A 16,014-nucleotide genomic window follows, 5' to 3' on the forward strand; every position below is an offset into this window, starting at 1 on the left:
AATAAGATAAGATGGGCAAAGAACATTATGATGCTAATGATGATGATTAATGATGGCAATGAGCATTTCTCAGCGCCCCCCCCCCCCAGTCTATATATAAAACACCCACCACGATAGCTAAACTATTCTAATTCTACCAGGTAAGGCCCACTGAGCTCGATAGCGTTTTTTTTCAGAAGTGACCTGGCCATCACAAATGAGAAGTGACTTATCATGTGGATCTTTATAGCAGCCACATACCTGTCGATTCTAAATGTGGAGAGAAAAACCGTGAGGACCCGGAGAAAAAAAATGCACACGACCGCGGGGAGAGAGGCATCGCAAACTCCCAATATACGGGCGTCAGGGTCGGGATCGAACCCACAACCTGCTGTGTACCACCATAAAGCCAACGTCTGTCCCATGATGGACCGCCCGCTATCAAAGCGCTTCCCCGGTGAGCGCACGTAGCCCGGCACAGCGCTGCGTGGCGGTCTCGCCCAAGGCTTGCGGCGAACGCTGGCCGCTGCTTTTCACGAGCGGCGGGAGCGGGAGCCCAATCTCACGTCCCCCTGCTCGTGCGTGCGTTCCTCGCCCACTTCATTTCGAGTCCAAGCGTTGCCATGGGGGAGACCCGGCGCTCTCTGTCTCCCTCTCGCTCCTCGAGCTGTTCAATTTGCCGGAGCTCCCATGCCCCCCCCCACCCACCTTCCCCCACTCCTCCTACCGCCCTCCGTGCAACCACGCCAGCTTTTCTGTCGTTCTCGTTTAACTTTTGTGCTGCTTGCGTTCTTGTTGTTGTTGTTGTCCGGTGCTGCTGCATCACATTGTGTATTCTCTCACGGACGTTGCATAAACTTCATGCCCTTCTTGTAAATAACTTTATGACTAAACACAGCGCAAGCGCAGCCGCAGTGCGTATTGACATTCTTGGTGTCTTCTTTTTTTATTGCAGGGGGTCTCTTCTCGGCACACAAAAAAATAATTGCTATGTGTACTCAATCTAGTGTTGGTGGCGGTTGGTTACGTACGGCTGTGAAAGAAGTTCAACATGCATGCGTGCGCGCGTGGCTTCTACCACGCTGGTAAATGGGAGAAGGTAAAGGTGCACCCCTGCAATTTCTTGCTCATGCCACATCTGGCGGAAATTGCCGCCACCTGATGGTGGAGCTTTGGAGAGGCCCCTCTTGGAGGGTAGTAGGCCTACTCTTCCGTGCTGGGCGCGTACACCTTGTGTAAGAGGCGTGAGAGTATCCACACGTCAGCACGCGACCTGCCGATCAGACTAATTGCGGTGTAACCCATTCGTACTGCTGGGTGAACAGAGGAATTTTAAGAACTTTCCCATCTCACCAAGCTGGTATCAGGGTCCATTCCATCCCACCGGTATTGATCACAATTGCCATTGGATCGTACGGCCGATGAATGTGTAATACATTTACTTGGGCCAACCAGGCCCCAAAGGCCCTTCCTTCGTATGCCATGCTGGGTCCAAGTGCCCCCCCCCCCAATCCCCGATCCCCCTCGGAATTATAGAATATTATATTTTAATTCAGGAACCGACTTGCGAAGATTCGGGGCTAGCAAACTGTGAAAATATCCGAGCTCTGATGGCGACCAGTTTGGCGTAGCTATCGAGCGTGCAGACGGTGCAACTGCAATAGGACACACGGCCTGGTGCAAGGACAAGGGAGAGGTGCGGGTCGGGGGGGATTGGACCGAGGGCCCATGCCAACCGCACTAAAGCCGCTGATGGTGATGCTCTTTACCATAAACGTTAGCATTTTCTCACGAGAAAAGTGTTTCAAACTCATGGCGGACATCAGAGGGTTTCACATAGCAGCCTTGGGTCAGAAACTTCCAGGTCAGAGCCAATTGACTTTTTTGAGATGTGTCTGACTCCATCTGTAAACAGATAGGATCCCCCCCCATAATGTTTTCATTGATCCTGCATTGCACATGGCCTTCTGCTTTAGAAGTGCTGTGTGTGAGTGCGTGTGTGTGTGTGTGTGAGCGCTGTGTGTGTGCGTGCTGTGTGTCTGAACGCTGTGTGTAAGTGCGTGCTTGAGTGTGTGAACGCTATGTATGAGAATTGTGTGTATGTGTGTGAGTGCTATGTGCGTGTGTGTGAGCAGTGTGTGTGCGTGCTGCGTGTGAGTGCTGTGTGTGCGAGTGCGTGTGTCGCAGTGCACTCGTTCGTGTCACTCTCTTCACATTGTACACCGGAATTTTCTGGCGTTTCGGAGATATGGCCTAGTTAGTTGTTTTGTAAATTGAATAATTTCATGTATTACCTCCTTACGTGGATTTATTGTGAAATGTTTTGTGGCGCTTAATTTATTTGCACATCGGTTGTAGTAAAGAGAAGAGCAACCAAAACCCCCAACAACATTCGAGTTGAATTCATCGCTGTGCAACAATTTTAATGGTGGCTGTGAGAATTAACACTGGAATAACAGCGGCCTACGCGCGATATCCACTTAAAAGCAGGAGTCAGTGGCGTGCAAACAGGGCTTATTTTCCAGGGCGTCTTAAAGAGACTGACAAATCTTCGAGGAAGCTAATGTGCTTTCGTGGCGCATCCGGGTGGTCTATTATTATGTCTGGGTGATCTATTGATGTTATTATTTTTATATCTCTAGCAGGTATATTCATATTTCTGAGCACACTGGCAGTTCTGTAGGTAATACTGGGTGATATAGTGATAATTATGGGTGGTATAGTGGTCGTGATTATTCAAGAATTGCTGAGCCGATATTATGAACATACAGTCACATCAATGTACAAATTGTTAGAAAAAAATATACTCGCCGAATTAGGCGGCAGAGTTCCATGCTCCGGCAAAAAAAAATCTTGTTCTGAGAACGTGAGCATTCCGATCGGTCTGGACCCAACAAATTTGTATACGGTTGGCACCAATACGCGTCATCAGCCGGCTGGGTGGCGCGCCCTCGCACCTGCAGAGTCTGCGTGGCTCTTTTGTCACGGCATACTATGTGGAGCCGTGCAGATGTTGAGAAGCCAATGCCCATGCACCCCCCCCCCCTCTCCAAGAGAAATCTCGCTGCGACTGGCGCGGGGCCGCGGGCGGCTATAGCGGCAACACGGCCGAGCCGAGTCAGCGCTTCCGGCTCGCGGCCGCGGCCTGGAGGGCGATTGGCGGCGTCTTGTCCCTCCGCGCCAGACGCAGCGCCAGCACTGCAAGGAGTCGATACCACGATATCGGCGACGGTGATCGTTGCAATAATTAATAATAATAATTAGCGCTGGGCGATGTGAGCGGCCGCGAGACGTTGATGATGGTTGGCCAGGTCGCGCGAATGGAACGAGGCAGGAAGGATGTCGGTGTCGCGTTGTACGGTCGCTTATGTCGCACAGCACTGGTTTGATTCCTGCTCATGGCCTAAAATCCCGGGCGCATATCTTAAGCAGTCCTTCTTCACCTTTGTCTACTCGGACCTAAATGATTAGCAGTACCTGGTGGGCTGCGTAAACATCGGCAATGGGGAGGGGCAAAGGCGGCCCGACATGGTGCTGGACGTATCACCTCCTTGCTGCGCCGTGCCCGACTTCATAGGTGCTCACAAGCAGCACTTTCCCCAATGGTCTGTTAAGGCTGTCGTCGTACAAGGACAATTAGACGAGGTGCAGGGTCCCGACTACGTCACCTGATATTGTTGCGTGGATTTTTCCTCCGGGTCCTCCAGTTTTTCCCTCCACGTTGAGAAACATGCATTTAGAATATTTGGCTGCTATAATTTCCACGTGCTCACAAGCCACTTCGTTGACCTCTCATTTGCAGCCAGGTCGCGTCTGAAAAAAGAGCTTTAGAGCCCAGTGGGCCTTATCTGGTAAAATAAAATAGTAACAAAAATATAGCTTAACCCAGCCTGACAGAGCGACCACTGCTCTGTGACGGGGAGCGGTTCTGACCTCGCCCGAGTAGGTGCTCGAGATTCAGTAGCACAAGTAGCTACACGTGTAGTAGTAGCTACACGTGTAGTAGTAGCTACACGTGTAGTAGTAGCTACACGTGTAGCAGTAGCTACACGTGTAGCAGTAGCTACACGTGTAGCAGTAGCCACACGTGTAGCAGTAGCCACACGTGTAGCAGTAGCCACACGTGTAGCAGTAGCCACACGTGTAGCAGTAGCCACACGTGTAGCAGTAGCCACACGTGTAGCAGTAGCCACACGTGTAGCAGTAGCCACACGTGTAGCAGTAGCCACACGTGTAGCAGTAGCCACACGTGTAGCAGTAGCTACAGGCCCCGCACTTTCAAGGGCCCCGTGCTAAATGCTTTCAAGCTATCAATTCCGGTTCAGTGATTCTGCACTTGCTCTATTACTATAGTACTATATTGCCTTCAACTTTTATGAACGACTGGGTGTTTAAGGTTACCGATTTGTCGTATTATCTGGCTGTACAGCAAATGAAAACATACATTTACTTTACTATGCAAGTTAAAAATGTAGGTGTTTTAATATTTATATTTCTTTTTATTTAGGGCCCCTTTATAACATCATATGCTACAGGCCCCCCACTAGCTTAATCCGGCACTTGCGGCGGCGGAGTTTTAGCGGCGAGGTCACGCAAGGTGACGTCGGCATCGTGTAAAACCACCTTAAATTAATGTTCCGCTCAAAAGAGCAGTCTGTGGTGGAAATTCCACATTCTTATGGCGGGGGAGAGTTAATTCATAAGACAGGCCAACACCGTTGACTTCACACAAAAAAGGTAGGTATTTTATTGACCCTGGAAGGATGATGAATTTGAAATACACTGTGTGTATGATTGTTGAAAGACCCACCGTACAACCACTGTAAGAAGTACAATAATAAAAGTACAATAATACACTGAAACAAAAGACGATGTGGATTTGAAATGCGTTGCATTGAAATACAATGCATTGGAATGAAAATGCAAGACAATGCGGATTTGAAATGCATTGTTTAGAAATACAATGCAAAAGTGTATCAGCAATAAGCAAAGCGACCACTGTCTCCTTCAGCTGCGAGTTCAGTCTGTAGTCCTCATTCGCTGCTCTCCCGTGGCATGCCGGAAAGCAGAGACAATAAGCCGTGAACAAAAAGCAAAGCTTGCACTGACATGGAAATGTGGGTTCAGTTGATTCTGGCGAAGGAATTGACAAGGGGCTAGGCGAGTGGATGGCATGTGCCAGCCGGCGTGGGTAGCCGGCAGACAGACGACGGACGAGCGCGCCTTTGCAGGTTACGGAAAACTTTGCCCAAAAAAATTAACCAGAGGAGAAGCCCGCTGTCCATTTTATTTTCTTTGGCTCGGCAGCGGAAATGTATTGTTTGAAATGTCTACGAAGGCCACCGATTGCTACGCTTGTTGGGCTTTTAGGAAAATACATTACAATCTAGTGTATTGTGTGCGCGCACGTGCGCCCGTCTGCGTGAGTGTGTGTGTGGTGGGGAGCAGTGGTGTAGCAGTTAGCGCTATGCTGCGCTACGAACCCGGGGACGTGAGTTCAATTCCCGCTCATGGCCACCACCAGTGACGATTATCTGAACCGGTTCTGGGCCTCCCCTAGGTCGATTCGGCCTTAAATTCGGTGTGTGAACGTCGCTACTGGGGATACAAAGGTAGCCGGGGGTGGGGCTGGGCACCCACGCCCTCGTGTGCTGTGCCTGCTTTCATATGTGCTTGCTAACAGCACTTGCTCAAACAGTTTGTTAAGGCTATACGGGGGATCTTTGTCTTTGTTTGTGCACGTATGCTTACGGCCACTAACCCCGTGACAATTATCTGAACCGGTCCTGGGCCTTTCCTAGGTCGACTCAACTTCAAATGAGTACCAGGTGCAATGTGTAAACATCACCACTGAGGAGACAAAGGCGGTCGGGCGTGGTGCTGGCCACCCACCCCCTACTGTGCTGTACTGGCATTTCTAGGTGCTCGCTAACAGGTTACATGGTGGATCTTTGTATTAGCACGACTACATGTCGATGTGTAAGAGTGTGGCGTGCATTGTACCCACAAACAGAACTTGCCCCAGATAGTCTGTTGAAGGCTATACGGGGGATCTTCGTCTTTTGGTCTTGTGCATAGTTGAGTGTTTTTGGGTGTACATCTTTGCGTGTGTATGAGTGACTGTGAAAATTTGTTTTTATTAGTTTGTATTTTGAAGGAGTGCCAGTTTGAAACATTCAGACTGGCTGATGATCCATCCTGGATTGTGTGAGCAGCTTACATAATCTTAAAAGATCTGGAAATAGTACCATCAAAGAGCCCTTCAGCAGACGAGGCTGTATTGGCTGGGTCATGTAACCCGCAAGCCCAGAGACTGCATGCTCAAGCAGCTTCTGTTTGGCCAGACAGAGGGGGTAAAACGCGAAATGCCATGGGCTGGAGAGGAGATGGGCTGATGCGGTACAGAAGAATGTGGAGCTGATTGGAATTGACAATCGCTGGTACCAGTGGTGTCAAGATCGCTCTCTGTGGAAGAGGCTCGTGAAGGACGCTACTGAGCAGTTTCCCTCCAACAACAGTGGAGGGCGGAGGAGCGACGCTCACAATAACGAGTGACACAATAACGAGAGGAGCATCTGGCAGTTAATACGCAGAAAATTGGCACAATGAGGACAACAAGTGGTACATATGCCAGTCATCTTATCTTAGTCAACCCATGGCACCTGGGTCTGTCCCATGGCCTTCTGCCAGGAAGCCTGCCACACTTAACGTGTACCTGCGTGAGTGGTCTATCAGTCTGCATCTTTGTTTCTGTGTGGCCCCCTCACATGGGCTGGAGGAGCCCAGGCCACCAGGCTATGAAGAGGTAAGGGGGGGGGGGGTGTTGTAAATTGGACAGGGAGGCCCCATTTAATTCCTTAAACCAAGGCGCACGCCAACCAAGCTACCCCACTGCATTAACTACAAGGAGCCACACAGGCAGGCATCCAAATATAAAAGCGACACAATTTGGGGAGAAAAAGCCGCATAGCAACATCAGCCACTGCTGGCAGACTAATGCCAAACTTTCATGCCGGTGCAGCGTTCCCCTTGCAATGTACAGCGACAACTGCCACCGGGGGTCCCCTCGGCTTATCTGCAGAAAGCCATTGGAATGTTTGAGATGATCTGCGATGCAAGGTGATCCAAGTTGACTTTAAACGTAGGATTTCGTAGCCAGTACTATGATCAGTGTTTGTTTTTGGGTTCGGCCTCGTAGTAGTAGATTCATGCCAAAATTTGTGTTCATAACCCTCCACCACCCGATAAGATTGCCATGTTTACAACTATATTATTTATACGTGCCAATATATTGATCAAATTCTCAACAATAATACTCCACACCGGTGGTATCCCTGCGTTACCGAGGCATTTAGGCTCCATATGAACGCAACTCCTTATGTTCACCCGTACCCGACGCCGCCACTGCATCGCGCACGCGCGTTAGCTTCTGTGGGTAATCTTTGCGCCTTTGTCCTCCCGTGTGTGTCAGACTCGGACCCGGGCAAGGCCGGGCACGGAGCAGAAGCTGCGGGCCCTTCCCTGCGGGGGTACGACCCGTGCGCGGGAGGCCGCTGCGCCCAACCGGCCGCGCGACCGCTGGTCGACACGGGCGCCATGGTGTTCCTCGTCTTCGGGGTCCTCGGCCTCAACCGCAGCGCGACGGCCGAAGGCCACGGCGGCCGCGACGACAACCACGTCATCCCCAGCACCGTACGTTGCCCTCCGAGCCGCCAGCGGAGCTGCCACCTGTTCCCGGCGTTTTGCGCGAAACGAGCCGCCGCCTGTACGGGCAGGCGCTTTGTCGAAGCTACCCGGCCACAACCGTGTGCGCACGCGCATGCAGTGCCGGTCTGGTGCGGTGGAGTAGCTGTCGGGTGTGCAGGGTAAGGGTTCCAACTTGCCTGGTTTTCCTAGAATCCTCCAATCAGCTAGGCAGGCTGTTGGGGCAAGCGCCGTTGGAACGAGCGCCGTTAGGGCAAGTGCTGTTGGGGAAAGTGCTGACTCGCTATGTTTCAGTGTGAGCTACGCGGGTTGGGTTTGTTCATTTTTTAACTGCGACACACGACGCCAATTGCAGTTGATAACTGAATTTGGCCGGACCTCCTGTAGATTGACTCGGCATAATGTTCGTTAATCATTCAAAATTATAGCTGCGCTTGTAATGCAGGCAGGCGGGTGCTTGTACCAAGTGCTGATCTGAGACCGATTGGAACACAAGTAATCAATCGATGAGATAATTAGTTTCCACTTCTATTCAAACCAACAAAAAAAAATCACAGAACCAATTCAGCAATTTGAGGACGGTGTCAAAACATTATTCTTTTTTTGTTGTGTTAACGGCTCTGGAGGGGGTTGGCAACACATTCGTGAAAGAAAAAAAACGTGTCCGTGCAGATGACATGACGGCTAGCATCTTGGGGCGACGTAGCACATTACGGATGTGGAGAATGTGTTGAGGTCGTTATGACTGTATCTTTTGACGCTGCCGACACGTTGCAGAGAGATTTATTTTTTAAGATGAGGAACGGCGCTGCATCCGCCGTGTGATGCGGCTAAAGGTCATCGTGTGAGGGCAGCTCCGTTTCACAATGCGTTCGTCCCTCAGAGGATATTTTGGTCCAATAACCCGTAACAGAAATCTGATGGTCAACATATTGGCCTGATCGAATTTAGTTTTTTTTTTTGTGAACAGTTCTGGAATTTTGAATGCCTTTCGTGGGATTGTGAGTGTGTGTGTGGGACCCGTGTTACAAAAATTAATGCAAGCATTCCCATTCTCATTGTCTCACACTGAACAAAAGTAAAATTTTGGGAGAAAAAAAATGATTGCGGGGTGGTTGTGGCGTCAGAGCACAGAGCCAACACCGCTGAGGTCCTGGGCTCTAAATCTGCATTTAAGCCACTGCCAGTGATTAAACTTGGTTGTAATAAAACACACACAAAAACACCATCATATTAAAGTGAATTCTTTTTTTTTTATATAAATGACACGCTTACTCTATCACATGACTTACATATCTTTGTAGCAGAGAATGTGGGAAATTGCATACCCTAGTGTGGAGAAAAAAAAGGTAATTTGAAGAGATTTCATAAGTAGTTCAATGATATATCCTTCTGCGGACAGTTATTTGAAAAGCGATGATGCATTGTTCTGCGGGAATTCCAAACGGGTGCTTCGTCCTCATGGCGTGACATCGATAGCGCAATCATCGTCAATAGAACGGCTGAAATAGAATTGAGAAACCACGCAACAAATGTAAGCAATGGCAGTGTGTGCGCAGGCGTGTCTGTTGGCTTTCCCACTTCCATAAGCGCCCCCCCCTCCCCCTGCGCCCCCCACCACAATCATTGAGAAGGCAGGGTTTTTTTTGCCGAGGGGAAGTTCACACCTCCGTGATATTTCCAGCAGCTGTGAAGCGGAGCGCATGGCCGCCTCGTTCATCTTGGGCCACATTTCCCCGTGCCGCCCGCATCGTTGGTTGTGGACAGGGCCAGCCCAGAAGCCACTCGGGTCTCCTTTCTCGTCCGTCGCAAGCACACTGTGTGTGTATGTACGGTGAACTTCTTTCGCACCGTACGTAGCCTACTGTGCTAACCCGTGGCGCGGGGGGGGGGGGACAATAAACTAAACATAAAAAGCACGTTCTGAAGAAAAGTTCACAGCTCCAGTGATTTCCCAATATCGGAAGGAAGAGCATTCCAGACGACCACAGAAGTGCATCTGAAAGCGTGCGATGCGGTGACCGTCTGTGTTCGATGGCCAGCCAAAAGCCGCTGTGAGGATGGCCAGAGTTCGCGTGATGATGTATGCTCCTTGACGAGATCAGCAAGGTATTGTGGTTCATTTGATTGTGACCTTATAATGTATTCGTTCGGCTACCGGAAGTCAATGCAGCTCGGCGAGCACGGGATAGACATGGTCGGCACTTGCAGTACCCGTCGCTGCGTATGTACGTAATGGTTAGTACCTCCGATTAGCATGGTTGGATACATACGGTGCATTGGCTCATAGCGGCCAAAATCGATGTTTGGGCTCACGTGGTACACGCATCGAAAATGTGCGCGCGTGAGAAAAACTATTTTTTACGATTCGTGCCATATTGTGGATGCTGACGTGGTGCCATGGTTAGCACGCTGAAATTGCGATCCAGATGTCGTAGTTATTTTAGTTTATCTCCCAGTGCAGCGTTTGCAACGATGGGTCACGTTTCTTCAATCCCTCTGCCTCTGTCCGCCCAGCAGCATGAATTAGTTCACGGCAGTTTTTCAATCGGCAGGTTGCATGCAGTGGGGTAAAGCGAGGCTACATTCCACGTCTTCCAAGACGCCTGCCCTGCGTGGAAGAGTAGGCCAAATACCTCTCTAGGCGGGCTCTCTAGAGCTCCCTCTAGCGGAGGCCCTTCCGCCAGCGGTGGCGTGAGCGAGCAGTTGCAGGGCTGTGCCTTTACGCTCTGTCCTTGCATGTGAATGATATGCTAATGTTACCTATAGGCTAATGGAGCGAACAAAACTGTACAGACGAGACAAAATCAAATTGCTGCACAGAATCGTGACAATTCATCAAATTGCTGGCGGGGTTGGAGTGAATTATTACATGCCTAGTGTTGCGTTCGCGTGTAATATATAGATCATACGTGTTCTGTAGAGTGGCTGCCTCCTGCCACAGGAACGTGGAACGTTCAGCATCACTCACACCCCCTTCCAACTAGTTTAAGGGAAACGCCTTGACCTTGCTGATATTTATACAAATGCTCCTTTTGCAACATGAAACAAATATCTACGTTTGTACGTGGCTTAAAAAAAAGGTATATATTGCCAACTTATATAAGGTAACTTTCAATTTATGAAGAGACAGTGCGGTGAGATAATGACGCTGCTGAATTGCAAGAACGAGGTTGCAGAACACTTGTGGGGCAGGCGTCTGCCAAGTCAAAATGCATTTGAAGGGCTCTTCTCGTCACCCTTAACTCGCAGCACAGAAATGCCCAAAAGCAACACGTTCACAATGCGAAATACGCTTTCAAACGTAAACGAAACGACAGCCGTCATCGTCGTCGTCGTCGCGAAAAATCAACATCGCATCGTCAACACGACGGACAATGTCACAAACCCGGAGCGCAGTGGACGACCTCGGGCCGGCTTGAGAACCTCGCTCCGTCGACTCGCCCTTGAGTCACCCGGCGGGGTGGGCGATGTGGCTGGAAAGCGTCGGCAGCTGGGAAGACAAAGTTAAGGCCAAGCTGTGGGGGGCGGTGGTGACCACATCGCGTCTCTCCCCCCCCCCCACCCCCCCGAACAGGCCTACGCAGAGACCCGCACGAGTGTGACTTGTGAGCCCGGCCTCGGAGTTCGAGCCCTGCGGGGGGGGGGTAGGTGGGGTAAGGGAGGGGGTGCCCCCCCCCTGGGAAGGGGTGCCCCCCCCGGGAAGGGGTGCCCCCCCCCGGGAATGTCTGGACGCGTCGACGAGTCCACGAGTCGAGGTTAGAGGAGCGAGGCGATGGCTTCCTCTCGGCCGTTTTACAAAGGGGGGCTGGTGGGGGGCTATAGCTGTGTGACTATTTGACAGAGGTGGGGTGAGCTGGTGGGGGGGGGGGGTGCACGATTGTGTAGCGAGGAGTATGTGCCAAAGGAGGGGGCTGATAGAAGTTGTCACAGTTTGTTTGCTTGCTCTATGGAGGAGCTGTAGCTGAGGGGGTAGGCCGTGAGGTAACTTAATTTAAGGAGCTCTAGCTGAGCGGATAAAGACGTGAGATGGCTTCACTTAACTCTGTGAAGGAACCTGTGGCTGAAGGGGGATAATGCATGAGCTGGCGTAGTTGTGACCTATGATGTAGCAAGAGCTGAGGGAGGGGATAACACGTTAAAACTCGACAACCAGCACGATAGCAAAAAAATTACATGTATATATATATCTCTCTCTCTCACACACAGTTGTTTGCGTTACTAACCGGTGTTTATTTTTAAGCTGCGGCGCAGAATGTATTCCGTGGAATCCCTCCGCTGCGCGTTTCCCGCGTCTGGGGGGGGGCGCCTGCGGTAATCACGTGGAGACGGCTGCTCGCCCCCCCCCCCCTAATTGCTCCGTATGCAAACGAGGCTCAACAAAGCGGCGATGCCCGCCAGCCAGGGTAAATGCTGCGATTAATTGCCAATCCCTCCGGTATCACCCCCCCCCACCCCCCATCGAGCTCGCTGACCCGTGAGGCAGAGCGGCTCACAGAGGATGGGACCGTTCTTGCCGCGCCCCCCCCAACCCTTCTAATTAGTGCCCCCCCTCCCCCAACACCACTTCACCCGCCGCCTCTCCCCCCACTCTACGCATTGCGAGACTCCCATAAATACATGGGTGGGCAGAACCGCCACCGCAGATATCTTAGGGGCCGTCCATAAATGACGTCACGCGATTTTTGACGATTTTTAACCCCCCCCCCCTCGTCACACGGCGTCACAAAAAGTCAGACCCCCCCTCAAATATGACGTCACAAAGCTCTGCCCCACCCTCCCCCCAAAATAAAACATGCTTCAAATTGCTTTAGACTATTGTCATTGTAGTGCATATTTAATGTGGCGCTACACTCTAATGTTGTAGGAGAAAACATTCATTTAAAAGTCTATTTCATTAAGTAGAGCGTGTTGTCTATATTTATTTAAAGTTGCGCATTTTGATGTAACGTCACATTTCTCAACCCACCCCCCCCCCTCTCGTCACACATCGTCACAAATGTCTGACCCCCCCCCCCAGGTGCGTGACGTCATTTATGGACGGTCCCTTAAGCGTACTACGGTGAGATCAGCCCCGCAACCCCGTCGACTCCTCTATTTTCCGTGGGAGATGTACGGTCCACGAAAACCACAAATATGTCCGCAGCCATATGCTTTGGGGCCGTACATAAATGACATCACGCACCTAGGGGTGGGGGGGGGAGGTCAGACATTCGTGACGATGTGTGACGAGGGGGGGGGGTTGAGAAATGTGACGTCACATCAAAATGCGCAACTTTAAATAAATATAGACCACACGTTCTACTTACATTTTGATTTGAAGGTTTTGTGACTTCAGGGATTCATATTCTTGGTTCTTTTAGTAAAGTCACGTAGAAGGGAAACAATAAAATAATAAAAATGTAAAACAATAAAATTCTCACGACTTTTCGACTGCAACACAAGCAATCATCATCAGGTGTGAAAACCACAGCAAGAAATTTTGAAAAAAAGTGGCGGTTTTTTTAATGTTAGCACCACAGAGAGCGATTTGACAGTTTATTCAGATGGACGAGTCCATCTATGTTCGGAAAAGAGGAGGGGGGAGACGAAAATAATGGATGCGGTCTGAAAGCCACCGTAAGCATGAACAGTCAATTAAGACCCGAAATGGTTTATCAAATCCTTCCAATGATTGCTAAGCCAGAATCCATCTTCTCGGTTGAAATTGTCTCTGTGTTTGTATATGTGGATAGCCTCATGAACGAATCTTTCATGGTAGCCAGATGGCTTGCAAAGAACCTCTGTCTTGGAGAAGTCAATCTCATGTGAGCCTACTGAATTATAACAGTGATCTGCCACGGCCGAGGTGTTGGTCCTTCCGTGTTTTAGGTCTGCTTTGTGTTCACGAATGATCAAACCAAACAGTTCTCGTTGAAATCTTCTGCTGCCAGGTCACCAAGATTAAACGGCTTACCAAAAATACATAAAGTAGACACACCCCTTCGTCCCATCGTCTCTACTATCAACTCCCCCACCTACAAACTGGCTCGTTTTCTGTCTGAAATCCTGCGGCCTTTCACTGGAAAAACCACCTCTGCGGTACAAAATTCTACTTACCTGGTATCGACAATCACGGGTATTTCCCTGTCCCCAGACGACCTGCTTGTCAGTTTTGATGTAGTTTCCTTATTCACCAAAGTTGCTGTACCTGACACCATCGCAGTCATTGAAGACTTGGTTCATGAAGGACTAAACACTGAGGTACCCCCCCTGGTGAGACACTGCTTAACCAACACATACTTCACTTGGAATGGAATTTTCTACAAACAAACTAAGGGCACCCCAATGGGCTCTCCTATATCTCCGGTTGTAGCCAACATTTTCATGGAGAAATTTGAGAATGACGCCATCCAGACTGCCACTCTGCGCCCAACCTTATGGAAGAGGTACGTGGATGACACTTTTGTCATCTGGCCACATGGCCGGCCTGCTCTAGACCAATTCCTCGACCACATCAATTCCATACACCCAGCCATCAGATTTACCATGGAAGTCGAAAAAGATGGCAAGCTACCTTTTTTGGACGTCCTAATAAAAAAGAGACCCGATGGTTCAATGAGCCACTCTATCTACAGGAAAGCTACCCATACGGATGCTTACCTGAAACCGGATTCCCACCACCATCCATCTCAGAAGAATTCCCTCATCAAGACTCATAGAGCCCAATGAATATCCGACCAGGAACACATAGCCAGTGAACTCAAGCACGTAGACCAAGCTCTTAAGGCTAATGGTTACTCCAACTACACAATCCGCAAATCTATCACTCGAACCATGAAGAAGGACCCTCTTGAGGAGCATTTCAAAACCATCACTTTACCCTACATTGCGGGGATCACAAAAAAAGATCTCCAAAATATTTAATGAACACAAGATCCAGGTCCGATTCAACACATTACATAAAATCCGTGATCTGGTTCCATCTTTAAAAGATGTGATTCCGGACATACAGTACCCTGGTGTCTGCAAACTAAGTTACCTCTGTGGTAGTAGTTACATTGGAGAAACCAAACGACATGTCTCGGACCGCATTCGTGAACACAAAGCAGACCTAAAACACGGTAGGACCAACACCTCGGCCGAAGCAGATCACTGTTATAATTCAGTAGGCTCACATGACATTGACTTCTCCAAGACAGAGTTTCTTTGCAAGCCATCTAGCTACCATGAAATATTCGTTCATGAGGCTATCCACATATACAAACACAGAGTCAATTTCAACCGAGAAGATGGATTCTGGCTTAGCAATCATTGGAAGGATTTGATAAACCATTTCGGGTGTTAATTGATTGTGCACGCTTACGGTGGCTTTCAGACAGCATACATTAATTTTTCGTTTCCCCCTCCTCTTTTCCGAACATAGATGGACTCGTCCATCTAAACAAACTGTCAAATCGCTGTCCGTGGTGCTAACGTTATAAAAATAAATAAATAGATAGATGCAAACAGCCACTTCTTTCAAATGTTCTTGCCGTTGGTTTTCACACCTGATGATGACTGCTTGTGTTGCAGTCGAAACGTCGTAATAACTTTATTGTTTTATCTTTTTATTATTTTATTGTTTCCCTTCTACGTGACTTTACCGAAAGAACCGAGAATACATTCTACTTAATTAACTTTTTAATGAATAAAATTATTTTATACCTACGTAACTTTACCGAAAGAACCAAAGAGTATGGATTCCTGCAGTCACGAAAGCTTCAAATCAAGATTTTTAATAAATGTTTTCTCCTACAACATCAGAGTGCAGCGCCATATTAAATACGCATTACAATGACAATAGTTTAAAGCGATTTGAAGCATGGTTTATATATATATTTTATTTGGGGGGGGGGGACAGAGCTTTGTGACGTCAAATATTTGAGAGGGGGGGTCTGACTTTTTGTGACGCCGTGTGACGAGGGGGGGGGGTCAAAATCGTCCCAAATCGCGTGACGTCATATATGGACGGCCCCTTTGTTTGAATGTTCTTTGGAAAATAGTAGGACGAGCGCACCCGAGTCATGGCCCATATTTGTCATTGTCACCTTTAATTGGCTGCTGCAGTGGCGAGATGTTAACTACCTCACCTGGTACACAGGAGGTCGTGGGTTTGACCCTGACCCTGACGCCTGCTGTATATGTGGAGTTTTCGGTGTCTCTCTCTCCGTGGTGAGATGTTCACTACCTCGCCTGGTACACAGGAGGTCGTGGGTTCGACCCTGACCCTGACGCCTGCTGTATATGTGGAGTTTTCGGTGTCTCTCTCTCCGTGGTGAGATGTTCACTACCTCGCCTGGTACACAGGAG

At 49.4% G+C, this 16,014-nt stretch overlaps 1 protein-coding gene across 2 annotated transcripts in view; it reads left to right on the top strand.

The window, feature by feature from the left end:
* Window positions 1–16,014, top strand: part of DISP3 (dispatched RND transporter family member 3) — a 246,057-nt gene that overhangs the window by 181,649 nt on the left and 48,394 nt on the right. For both annotated transcript variants that reach the window (XM_076070260.1, XM_032961968.2), the window contains one exon: window positions 7,451–7,671. In XM_076070260.1, the coding sequence (XP_075926375.1) occupies window positions 7,451–7,671 (221 nt within the window). The remainder of the gene's footprint in view (window positions 1–7,450; window positions 7,672–16,014) is intronic.

The sequence above is a fragment of the Petromyzon marinus genome, chromosome 28 (genome assembly GCF_048934315.1).
Source record: "Petromyzon marinus isolate PM22_M1 ecotype Great Lakes invasive population chromosome 28, UKy_Petmar_22M1.pri1.0, whole genome shotgun sequence".
NCBI lineage: Eukaryota > Metazoa > Chordata > Hyperoartia > Petromyzontiformes > Petromyzontidae > Petromyzon > Petromyzon marinus.